General features: G+C 40.8%; 1 protein-coding gene across 3 annotated transcripts in view; it reads left to right on the top strand.

Moving 5' to 3' along the window:
• LOC134570919 (mitochondrial ornithine transporter 1-like) overlaps positions 1-13475 on the top strand; it is a 184756-nt gene that overhangs the window by 146744 nt on the left and 24537 nt on the right. The window contains exons 1-3 of one of the 3 annotated variants that reach the window (XM_063428933.1): positions 5011-5141; positions 9321-9399; positions 11229-11487. In XM_063428933.1, the coding sequence (XP_063285003.1) occupies positions 5022-5141; positions 9321-9399; positions 11229-11487 (458 nt within the window). In that variant the 5' untranslated portion in view covers positions 5011-5021. Of the gene's footprint in view, positions 1-5010; positions 5142-8436; positions 8531-9320; positions 9400-11228; positions 11488-13475 lie in introns of those variants that run through there. The other 2 variants (XM_063428941.1, XM_063428948.1) reach the window with 2 other exon arrangements.

Genomic DNA, 13475 nt, shown 5'->3' with positions numbered 1-13475 from the left:
GTGGTGTCGTGTGGGCCTCGAGTTCAGGGCACCGTTTCCCCCTAGTATCCGGAGGCGAGAATGCCCAAGAGCTGCCATATACGTTAAGGACATGACGCGAATAATGTGCATGGGGAGTTTCCCATATTTATATGAAATAAGCAATCATCGGGGTGGCGCATATAGGGCTGGTGGGTATATGTTTTGCCGTTTACGGATAAGGCTCATTTACATACATCTAACCTTCAGTGCAACGTAAGGCCATCACGACATGAGTGTTATCTTGGAGACCTCTATCCTATTACCCAATAACAATGTAACGATGGGGGGTTCAGACAGCATATAAATGAAAAACACTATGGAGAGATGCGTCAGATAATGCAGGTACACAACATTAACATTAACATTGGGATTGCATATTCACGTGTTCTGCCATGGTGTAGTCTAGTCTGAAGCGAAGTCCAGTGACTCATATCATCAGGCAGTTCGGAGACAGGCCCCAAAACCCCAAAGACCCCATCCCCATATCCCCCACCCCAAATATATTTCCAGGGCCCCGATAGTAACTGAGTCAGGGGGGCAGGGGGGGCAGTGAAGGGGTAGCGGTTCCGTACCAGGCATAATGCCACGAGTTCACATACCCGGGGGGGGACCCCGTTTAGAAAAAATATATCCCCAAAGTACCTGAGGTTGTCGGCTGTAGCCAGTCCATCCCCATCGCCGGGTGTGTGGAGCGCAGGCATCGGTCTTCCCAAGACAGGTCATTGATGTACCATTACGGCTGGGGGAACTGTAATGTCGTTGAGATGACAAAGTGCGAAAAGCAGGCCAGGGTAAGCGAAGACATCTAGAGCGGTTGTGGTAGCCTTCATCGGGTAGAGTTCTTATCCTTATTCTTCAGGAGAGGTTGGGTTTCTGCGTCGCCTGGCGAGCTCGCGTGGCGGAGATCTTGCGTCTCTGCGTCTGCTCCCTCTTTGTGGTCTTGGAGGCATATTTGGGGGGCCCAGTATCCAATTCGGTATTGGCAGCGGGGGGAGGCCGAGTTCCTCCAGGAAGCCCGGTACGTCTTCAGGCCCCCTAAGAGACACCCATCGGTTACCTTGCCGTGCCATGAGGGCGAATGGGAACCCCCATTTGTACGTAATGTGGCGGTCCCTGAGGGTATTAGTGACCGGGCGTAGTGCGCGGCGCGCTTCCAGGGTTAGCGGAGATAGGTCATTAAACAACGATACCTGTGCCCCCCTGTAGGGCCAGGCCGGTCTGTCTCGTGCCTTTTGCATGATGGCATCTTTCGTTGGGAAGGAATGTAGGCAACAAATAATGTCCCTCGGGCCTTCTTCCACCGTGCGTGGTCTTAGTGTTCTGTGGGCTCTCTCAAATTCAATCACTTGAGGTGTGGGTAGCTGGAGTATTGAATGGAATAACTCCGTCAGCACCTCCTCCACATTTTCGGAGCCCTCTGGTTCTGGCACGCCTCGGACTCTGATATTACATCTTCTGCCCCGGTTATCCACATCTTCAAGGTGCCTCCTCATGGCCAGGAGCATCCCCCCCTGGCGCGCTACAGCCGTGTCAGTAGTTTGTAGGCGCGCTGTGTAGGCCGCAGCAGACTCCTCCACGGCGGCAATGCGGCCTGTGTGTGAGGTTACCTCTGCGCGGAGCCCCGCTAGTTCTGTCCTTACCGCCTCTTGTATGGATGTAGCAAGGGTCTGCAGGTCGGTTTTAGTCACCATCACAGTCGTTAGGTGCTGCAGCCTCTCCTCAATCCTCTCGAAGGGAGCAGTGCCAGAGTCAGAGTTCGCCGCGGGCGGCGCCGCCATCTTGGGGCTGCTTGGCTCTCCGCTCGTGGTAGGATGCGGTTGCAGGAAATTATCCAGGGGTCTCTGAGTCTGTTTCCCCGGGGTCTGAGAGTTGTCTGGCCGCTTCGTGCGACCCATTTAGCTTTTGTAAGCGCTTGTTAAGAGCTATTAGGAGGGATGTTTGGACGGAGCTCCTCACTCACGCGTCCATCTTGGTCGGCACCTAAACCACGCCCCCGAGAAAAGAAATCTAGAAGAACTTAGAAATGACACATCGATTGTCATTATGCCGGCCGATAAGAGTGGAAGAGTGGACAAGACTAAATACTTACAGGAGATTGGAAAGCAATTACAAGATATTAATACATATAAGAAATTAAAAAAAGACCCCACATATGAGATAAGGACAAATTATCAAAAATTCTTAGAGCAAGGAGAAAAGGCAGAAATTTTAACAAGGGAGAATTAGCCTTATTATTGCTTGACCACTCACGTATACCAGTTATTTATGTACTACCCAAATTACACAAGGATCCTATAAATCCACCAGGACGCCCTATAATATCTGGCATAAACTCTATACTGTCGCCATTGTCACAGTATATCGACTTTCATCTTCGACCTCTAGTCAGAGACTGTCCTTCTTACCTTCAGGACTCAATGAGCCTGTTGAATATACTGAATGGTTTTAAATGGGAAGATGATTATCTTCTCATTACCTGTGATGTAACTAGTTTATACACCATCATTAAACATGAAAAAGGATGCGAGGCTACTGAGTTCTTTTTAAAAGAATCTAAAAAATACAATGAAGCCCAACGGAATTTTATTTTAGATTGTATACATATGATTTTGGATAACAATTATTTTTGGTTTGAAGGAGAATTTTACCTGCAAGTTAGAGGGACAACTATGTGGACCAGGTTTGCACCCAGTTAAGCTAACCTTTTTATGGCATACTGGGAACGTATCTTTATATATCAGGGGCATAGCTGTGGTGCAAACCTGGTTCTATACAAAAGATATATAGACAATATCTTTATTATTTGGAAGGGGTCAGAGGATCTTTTTAAATAATTTTTAAATTCTCTTAACTGCAATGATTGGGGAATCCGTCTAACTAAAAATGTTAGTAATACCAATATTGATTTTTTAGACCTTAATATCTACACCTGTAATAATAGGCTGAATACCCGTACATTTTTCAAACAAGTCGATGTAAATAGCTATATAGAGATTAGTAGCTGACACCATAGACCTTGGTTGACCAATATCCCGAGGGGACAATTTCTAAGATTACGTAGAAATTGTACGAATCAACAAGATTTCTCCTATCAGGCAGAAGTCCTGAAGAAACAATTTATACAAAAGGGGTATCATGAAAAAGATCTAGACACTCAAATTCAGGAAATAACATCCTTAGAAAGATCTCCTCTCCTAAAATATAAAAAGAGAGAAAACCCTGGTGTAGACAGTGAGAAGCAACAAATTCCCCTCATTTTTAATTACTCAAGTAATGTAGGCGATATTAAAAGAATTATAAACAAGAATTGGAGTATCTTAAGTCAAGATGAAGAAATACAGGAATTTTTAGGTTCTAAACCCAAATTTGTTTTTAGAGGTGCAAAAAATGTTAAACTAATTTTAACAAGTAGTTTCTTGGATAAAGTGTCTCCGGACAATAGTAACTTTTTAACAAAATGGTCGAAAAACCAACAAGGTTTTTATCACTGTGGGATGTGCAATGCGTGTAAAAAAACAAATATTATTGAAAAAAATGTAACCACTTTTAAATCTTTTAGTACTAATAAAGAATTTAAAATTAAATCAATGGTTACATGTCATTCTAATAATGTTATATATCTTCTAACGTGCCCATGTGGCCTTCAATACGTAGGCAAGACATCAAGGCCACTTAAAGTTCGAATAGGGGAACACGCTAGAAATATTCAAAAAGGATTCACAAACCATAGTGTATCAAAACATTTTTTAGAGAAACATGGCTCAGACCCTAAACTTCTACATTTTTACGCTATAGAGGTGCGGCCATATTTTGAGTGGCGTGGCACTTCCGGCTATGACCTTATATGGAAGTGGGTGGGTTTGTACACATGTGTTATCAATTATCCACTTTGTTCCCTGTTTCCCTCTAAGGTATATAAGCATTTTCTATTCACTTGTTAAGACAGATGCACTTGAAAAAGACCTGTTATGGTTGAAACGCGTTGTGCTATATTTGCTTTTTATTTGTGTATATATATACATCTTTTATTTGAAACTATTTGTTTAAATAAATCATTTTTTAAATATACTTTGGAGTCTGCTGCAATTTCATCAGTTCCTGCGGACCTACCTGAAAGATCCTGACTATATGTCTCAAGGCGGAGACGATAAGCGCTAAAAGTTTAGAGCCAACTTGTAAAAGGCTCTGAAAATTGTGAGTTTGAAGAAAATCTTTTTTCTCACTTTAATATTGTATATCCAGGTTACACTATGTGTGTTTCATTTATTTATATATAGGTTACAAGAAACCTGTTAATGTGATTACCTGAAATATTGTATGTATAAGGTAACATCTTTTTCTTTCCGTGAGCACTAAGTACTTTCTTTCATTTCTTAATCACATTTTTAAGTGTAAGAGGTGACACTACACTTGGGTATTTTTAGCTGCACCGGGCTTGAGAAGTTATTAGCGCCTCTTTTATCTGTTTTTAACTAAGTTAATTTTCTTACTCAAACCCACTGCATTCTTGCATCCCTCATTCATTATCTACGGTATGGTACGAGTAGTGTAACAAAATGGGAAAAAAGCAACAAAAACCCCCAAACTAGTTATGAGGTTGGGGACAAAACCATAAGTATAGGCACTGTCACTCATAGGCAGAAATGAGAGGTTTATTTTTACCACATGCAGCAGATACTTAAGTGTATAAGGTGAGATGGGACTCCAGAATCTGGCATGGGGCCCCTTTCAATTCTTTAAATGATAAATACACAACCTCTAGTCAAGTACATCTGCTGCATCAGACTGCAACTTTCTGAGGCTGCCTTGATGTCATAGGGGTTATAACTAACAGCATAAGACCAGGATGTATATTACATAACACCTCTAAGAGTGTATATAACTCATAACTCAGGTCACTAACACATACCCCCTGATTAACATGGCCAGCCCAGGATCCCTAATGACACAGGCTGTCTGCATTGAGCCCATTCCTCCATTAAGGCTGGATTAAAGAGGGCATGCGCTATGGGTGTGCTATAGGATGGCTCATTGATATTAAACATGGCTGTGGGCGGACGCATTGTGACAGCGGCAGGGAGGAAGAGGTGTTTTTCACATACCAGAACAGCACAGCCAGGGTGAGTACTACCTTTAAAATCCCATTTAATAACATTTATTAACACCTGCACATCTGGCCATCTCCCCAGCCTGCTGCCAGAATGTTTAATAATGTATCTCCCACCCCTTCACCTGTCCTACACCATGCTGTGTGTCCACTGCCAGCTGGCCCCCAGCCTGCCCTTTGTAGCCATTCCTGGTAGCCCGTGAGGTCAATGCCCTTGGGTCACACATGACATGCAGTGCTCCCCACGTGTGACATTGTTTGTCCTTACTTCCTTGCCAGCATACTGATGTAACACAGCTGGGGCCTCTCTTCGTGCAGACTCCGCTCTATCAGGCCCTCCTATACCTCGGTGACTTGTTACCTAGTATCCTGTGACCCACACTGACAGCTGGCAAGTCGCCCTTTACTAGGAAATGCCCACTTTGCCCCTCCAAAGCTTCTGAGAACTCATCTCAGGGTTGTAAATCAGCACTAGGCAACTTAGAGATTCACCTGAGATGGACTGCAACTCCCAGTAACCTCAGAACAGAGATGCTCCTATTCTGTGTGTCCAGGTACCACTTTACAATCTACAGGCGTTGTAATGGTGACATGTAAAGATAATCAGAATTATTGATACAATAAATCAATCGAAATTCTGCTGTTCTAGTAAGGAAATAGTTCCCTTCTGCACATGCTTTTAAATACAGTCATGAGCTGATGCAACAAAGCCAAGAGGATTATTTCCTAAATTGAGAATTCAAAATAAATGTCAAGTTTAAGGTTAAAATAGCCGAACTGGATTCATTCTCTTAAGTCTGCTATGGGATGCTATCAGTTTGACTAGTCTGGTCTTAAATTTGATGTGCACTTTGAATTCTCACTTTGATAAATAACCCAGTAAGAATTGTGATGTCTTGATTAGGGGACTGCAGATATTTAGCTGAAATAACCTTGTGAAAATATTTCCCAACTCTTTGCTATCTTGACCTGATATGTAATATTTTGTCTATTCTATGCAGTATTTGGATTAGTGAATGACTCCAACTCTCAAGGTTATTATCTGGGGGGGATTATTCACTAAACTCTCAAAGTAGCACACACACACAAAAAATATGTAAAAATTTAGGGAATAAAGCTGATCTGGATACATTCTCCAACACCGCTTTAGTAGCAGAACGGTTATTTTAGAATTCCATTTTCAATTCAGATTTTATTTTGCTACAATTTGAAATTCACTTTGAATTCTTGGCACTGCACACTTCAGTGAGTTGCCATGTATATTCACTATAGACACATTTTATTCTCAGTTGCTGACCCTGTATGGTACGAACTGAGTAATATCACATTGAGAATAAGAATTCAGTTTCCAAATGGCTTCGATAGCCAAAAGGCTAGCAGTAAGTCATAACCCAGAGATCTGTTTCTAAAACCGTGGGTACCACCACTTTCAAGTAGCGAGCAGTTTAATTTGACATTGTGCACAGTATTTCTTATTTAACGTGCTGATTTTAAACTGTTGGTGTAAGGCGTACATGGCTGAAATAAATCTGTTATTCATACAACTGGATTATAAAAGATTGAGAAACATAAGTTTAACCCCACATGACATGTCATGATTCCCTTTTATTCCAGAAGTTTGGTCCTTAAGGGGTTAAAGTATCCAATATGCCAGAGTTTCCATATGTCGGATATCAGCTCCACTCTGTATAATACATTGGGGGGAAATTGCATCACTCAGCCTTCATTTTTTGCATTACATTTTCTAGGATGTCCAAATTATGTATAATTTAAAACAGTTTGTCGGCTTTGGAAATTAGGTGAGTTATCCTTATTTAACTTTTTTTTTTTTTTTTAAAGTCATGCTTATACACTGCATGGATTCTATATATGCATGCTACAGCATGCTTATCAAATACTTTTTCAGAGTCAGTTCCTCCAGGTTACTGAGTTTATTGCTGTGGAGTAGGAGGGACTGCTGTAAATGCACAGTAATGCTATTTATAACAAACTGCTGGATGCTCTTATATCCTGGAATGTATTCTTTATACGGTTAAGCCATTGAAGCCCAACAGCCTTTATTCCTGATTTTTAATTCCGTATTTTTACAAATGGTACTTGAAATTAATTCCTTTATTATTATTATTATTATTATTATTAGCCCCTTAAAGGACCACTCTAGGCACCCAGACCACTTCAGCTTAATGAAGTGGTCTGGGTGCCAGGTCCAGCTAGGGTTAACCCATTTTTTTTTTTTATAAACATAGCAGTTTCAGAGAAACTGCTATGTTTATAAATTGGTTAAGCCTTCCCCCTAATCCTCTAGTGGCTGTCTCATTGACAGCCGCTAGAGGCGCTTGCGTGATTCTCACTGTGAAAATCACAGTGAGAGCACGCAAGCGGCCATAGGAAAGCATTGTAAATGCTTTCCTATGCGACCGTCTGAATGCGCGCGCAGCTCTTGCCGCGCGGGCGCATTCAGCCGACGGGGCGGAACGGAGGAGGATCGGAGGCAGAGATCTCCCCGCCCAGCGCTGGAAAAAGGTAAGTTTTACCCCTTTTCCCCTTTCCAGAGCCGGGTGGGAGGGGGACCCTGAGGGTGGGGGCACCCTCAGGGCACTCTAGTGCCAGGAAAACGAGTATGTTTTCCTGGCACTAGAGTGATCCTTTAAGGATTAAGATGAAAAAGGGGACGATCTCACCCTCGTGTTGCAGCTCCAGCGCACATTGATTGGTGCTGGGCAGCCAGCAAAGCCCAGCCCTCTTCACTGGCCAGAGAGACCAGGAATTTTTCAAACCCTCATCCAGGGGGCAGAGTCTCTGTGTGATTTAACAAAACAATGGGGCTTTTCCCTGCTGCCCACATATTGGCCCTCCTCAACTGCATTGAAAATACAGAATTTACAGTTCCATACTATCAGTGTCTGTTTCCTCCAAACCAGGGCAATGATCTCTCCTGGCGGTCTATAGGTGTCGCTTTGGTAATGTTACTCACAGTGTTTCTTTAACCCCTTAAGGACACACGACATGTGTGACATGTCATGATTCCCTTTTATTCCAGAAGTTTGGTCCTCAAGGGGTTAAAGGGACACTATAGTCACCAAAACATAAACAGCTTAATGAGAAAAGTCAGTGTTCACATTAAAGCCTAGGAACACCTCAAGGGGCCACTTCTCAGACGGCCACTAGAGGTGCTTCCTGGGCCAGTGGGGCACAGTGTGCACTGCAGTGCAGCGTCACACTGAACTTTCCCCATAGAGATGCTTTGAATCAATGCATCTCTCTGAGGAGTTACTGATTGGCCCAGGTGGGGTTTGCCTCTCCACTCAATCCAGTCCACTTTGCTGCTCACTCACCCACAGGTGCCACATTTGCCTGATCCCACAATAATGCAAAGGAATGAATGGGCATCGCTGGATATGTGTAAATACAGGTACATGATTAAAGCTTGTGGGAGCCAAAACAATATACTCACTATTTGCACTTATCCAATGTTGCCCGTTTATTCTTCGTTTGCTAAATGCATGTATTAGACATTCTCAACTATTTTGGTTCTTTTGGGAAAATGTTTCTTAAAGGGATACTTTAAGCATCAATACCACTTCTTCTTTATATAGTGATTCTGATGTGTAGATCCTGTCCATGTAGTCTGAGAAGTGGAAGTATTTCTGAGAAACAACAATGTTTACATTTGTCAGTCGGCATGCCTTCAATCAGACAGCTATTAGAGTCACTTCCTCACTAAGACTTTTAACAATTGAATGTCTTCATGTTTAACATCATCACACCCAGGATGGTGATACTAAACGCTGATCATTTTTACAGTGAAGTATTGAATAATGCTTCGCTATTAGAAGCACCAGAGAGGTGCTTTACAGTAGGCACTAGAATGCTTCTCTATTAACCATTGGATTGGCCCAAAATCATCTCTCAAGAGGCAGAGCGGCTGATCCAATAATCTAATCTAAGTGAAGAGGGACAAATATTAAAATATATTTCTTCATAACCTTAGAGTTCCTTTAATCACCTGTTACAAGGATGGTATGCAATGCATAGTTTAAAAGTTACGAAGAGTATGCTATATTTGAAAGGAAATTAACGATTGCAAGAAAGTCATACATTTCTCCTATAGTAAACTGATTTGTGCGTTAAGTGTATTCCAATCATTTCTTCTTCATTGAAATCCGTTTTACTTTGACACTTCTTCATCTAGGTAAATAAACCACTCTCCCCAAGCATGGCACTGAACCCAGCCATTCAAGCAACTATCGATCTCTTGGCAGGAGCTGCAGGTACGGCACAGGAAAGCAAATTGATCTCTTTCTACTCTAAAATGTATATACGCTACAGTAAAAGCATCTTTGTCACATATCCATAATAGACAATATTCACTTTAATATGTAATGTGTGAGCTAGGTTACAGTTAGTTATACTAGGATGGAATTTTGCTTCATAAGACCACGCTTTCTAATACTTTCCCCCGACCTGCAATGTTTGCTGGTTTACTCCATTTATTCAGCTGTATATGATCATAGCATAGATGTATGGGACTTGGCAGTTCAATGCAATAGAGAGCAGCCACCTAAACTACAAGTCCTTGAAATGGTGTGCATTGGTTTATGGGAGATTCTCAATGATGCGATAGAAAGTTAAATGAGCCTTTTGATTGGCCAAGTCATTTCCTGGTTTGAGCAGAGCTCACTGCAGAAGCTGCAAAGCTTGAGGTTTTACAGCAAACGCAGGAACTTCAAATGTGATTTATATTTGTATTATTTGTTAATTATTGCATAACCAATGTAATGCATTTTTGTTTTTAAATGGCTCAACTATTTCAAGGAGCAGTACTTGCATTTATTCAGTGTGACCAACTTGGAATTGTATCACCATTTTCATATCTTTATTGAAAGTTACTGAATATAAAGCCTGTAAAGAGAATTAGGGATTTGCAGATTTGATTTGATTACCTTCTAGCACTGAACTGTGCATTAAACTGCATAATTATCCTGGATGCCAAGGGACCCACACAAACCCTGTTTTGATTTTTTTTAGAAGCTTGTCATATGTTTAAAAGGTTACTCCAACTATTCTTAATTTTTTTGTTTCATTTATATTGTCCAACTGGGCACTGTTAATTATACCTCTTTTACTATACCACTATACCCCTCTTTTATTAGCTCCAAAATCCTATTAAATTAGGATAAAACTTACCTGTATTTACCTCAATTGCCAGGCAAAGCTCCCCTCGCCAGTCTCTATTCGCCGTTCAACGTCACTTCTTCCCTCTCTGAGGTCCAATCAAATGCGTCTCATAGAGAGGCATGTAATTGCATCAATCTACGTTACTCGGAGCGTATGTGTGCATTCTGAGCCAGGAAGCAGAGGGAGTGGGGGGTGGACATAGAAAAGGTTTAACCCCTTAAGGACCAAACTTCTGGAATAAAAGGGAATCATGACATGTCACACATGTCATGTGTCCTTAAGGGGTTAAAAAGAGACCATGACTGTCAGTGTATGGAGCACATGAAGGGAGTGAGAGAGGGAGCAGAGATACAAGCCTCCCCTTTGTAGAAGCTGATTACATCTGTCACCAGTGCGAGTGCTTGTAAAAGCAGAAGTGGTAATGGAGGCTGGAGTAATCCTTATAAAGACACCATAGCAACTTCATCAGAATGTATTTGTTATGGTGCATGGAGATCCCAGCTCCTACTGTAAGGCTTCATGATTAAAGCCTCAGACATTGAGCAGATGTTCAGGGGCAAAGCAATCTGCGCCGGCATGAAGAATTTGAAGTTAAACCATAAAAAAACATTTTAATCCCTTCTGGTAAGCCTGTAATGAGGTTGTTATGGTGCCTTAAAATAAACACAGACAGACTAAATAATTATCAAAGGATGGCATGAGCAGTTTTATAGTTCTGATACCCTGTTATACTAGACTTGGGAGACTCGTGAAGACCTGTGTGAGGTTAGAGCTGATTAGTCATAAAACGTCTTAATGAGTTTCCCGAGCCTAGAATAAGAGTGCATTGCGCCTGTGAAATATTCAGAAATATTACACCAGTTATTGTGTTTGTTCATTTATGTTAAATGTATCCTTTGCATTTCTGTTAAATGTATCCCAGGTGGTACTGCATGTGTACTAAGTGGTCAGCCCTTTGACACCATAAAAGTGAAGATGCAGACATTTCCCGCCATGTACCGGGGGCTCCTAGACTGTGCCGTGAAGACGCACAAGCAGATTGGGTTCAAAGGATTCTATAAAGGGACCAGTCCCGCATTGGTTGCCAACATAGCCGAAAACTCTGTACTCTTTATGAGCTATGGGTTTTGTCAGAGAGTTGTCAGAGCCATTGCTGGCGTAGACACAAACACACAGCTAAGGTAAGTGACTGACTACTTTTTCTGCATCTGAGTAACATTATTTTATCTCTAAAATCCTTTCTCTAGGAATATGTTGTAATTGTTAGATCTTATAATAAAATTTGAATATAAATACAAGAATTGCTTTATGCTCACCACTAGGCAAAAGACTGAAAGGTTAATTCTCTAAAGTAGGAATTCATCACTAATTTAAACTTTTATAGCAAAAGACAAATAGCAGAGAATCAGACTTTTTCCATGTTTACTATATTGGACTCCTTGGTCCATCACAATGATTCCCGTTTATTGAATTAACCCACAAACACTATATTATCCTATAGAATGTCCATTTGGAGTTCTCACTAGAGCTGGTGCTGATCTTCCAAGGTACTAGCATGGCCTTCAACCTGCAGATAGTAACCCACCAGATCTGTTTCATGGCATCATTGATTTAATAGGATATCCATTTTCAGCCAATGTTTCTATATCATATTAAGCCCTACTTTTTAAATTATTAGCTAGGGCTAGTTTTAGATAGAGGTGAAGGCTAGAACCAGATAAGGGAGTTGTTCACTAACATCTGGTTTTGCCTTTGAAAGGCAGCATTCGGGATAATTCCTCAATTTACCATGGAGGTACTCAATAAAGTCAATAAACTCACTAAGCTAACAGAGCCAGCAGCCTTCCGAGACAGACGCCAGTAGTGAGCACTCTGGCTACCCGAAAATCGAGGCAGGTGTCACATGTACCCCTACCCCATACTGTCCCAATTGACGCATAGGCCGACTTAATCTTTACTGTTACCTACACACCCTATAAAAATATACCGTGCTGTTACCTTTTCCCATGACATATGTATATCTCACTGTTGCTATTCAATATTTGTTGCAGTCATGACAATGCAAATTATGTTTGTTGGTTTAAAGCACAACAAAAATAAAGAATGTCAAAAATAAACTCACTAAAATCGGTTTGAAGACAAATTCAGAGAGTAACCCCATATGTCATAATAATTCGGGCATGTTTTAAACTGCTTCTGAATTATCTCAAGCCATTCAGAGTTACATTCATACATTTCAGTCAACCTGTTTTGCATATAAGATGCAGCTAGATGGTGAGATGGCTTAGTTGGTTAATGCACCAACTGTTGGACCTGTTCAAACCTCAAGCACACGGGTTCTGTTTCTTTCTGTATTTTTCCATCCTTTATAAATCAGTAGAATAGTACTGAATGATAACATCTATACCAACTACAAGAGAAAATCTCAAGTATCCTTCTTTTTAATGTTCTGTTAAAGCAGCTCTGTCCATTTCCAGATTTTACTTTTATATTAATGTCCACATATTTCTCCTTGTTTTTATTTTTTTCTTTGAATTCACAAATTTATTTTATATATTAAAAAAATACTAAGAAACCCTTATTATCCAGTAGATATTACTAGTAATGGTTGGTCAGCGTTGGTGGTACCAATTCCACCCTAGGGCTTAACCCTAATTAACTTAGAATGATTACATTTTAAGAGATCACAAAACGAGGTCCCTAGATTGATAATTATAAGGAACAGTTTACAGTCCTAAGAGTGAATGCAGCTGTGATAGAATGAAGGGAAACAGATACTATTTGGTAACAGAGTAATTCACTTTGTTGCTTATTCAGTAGTTTATTAGGCCTTATTTATTAGTCGAAACCTATTCCACTCAATGATAAAGTGCTTATAAATATATGTTTTGGCACTCTGCAATACATTAGGTGTTTTAAAGATACAGCGCACTTTATTTCTATGGTTTTTCTATTAATGTGTTTCTTTAGCTTTTACACATTATAAGGCGCAGTTTATATAACTTAATTTATTTCATTTTTATTAAATTTGTAGCGCTATACTTTTACTTGTTTTTCTTTTATGTTTATTTATTAGTTGCCAAAATTAAAACTGACATAGAGGGTAACTCTGTTTACCAATTAAATGAGGGTGTCTATTAACGTAATGGGAGTCTCAATACTTCCCTCT

The sequence above is a fragment of the Pelobates fuscus genome, chromosome 1 (genome assembly GCF_036172605.1).
Source record: "Pelobates fuscus isolate aPelFus1 chromosome 1, aPelFus1.pri, whole genome shotgun sequence".
NCBI lineage: Eukaryota > Metazoa > Chordata > Amphibia > Anura > Pelobatidae > Pelobates > Pelobates fuscus.
This window is presented reverse-complemented; position numbering and strand designations above follow the sequence as displayed.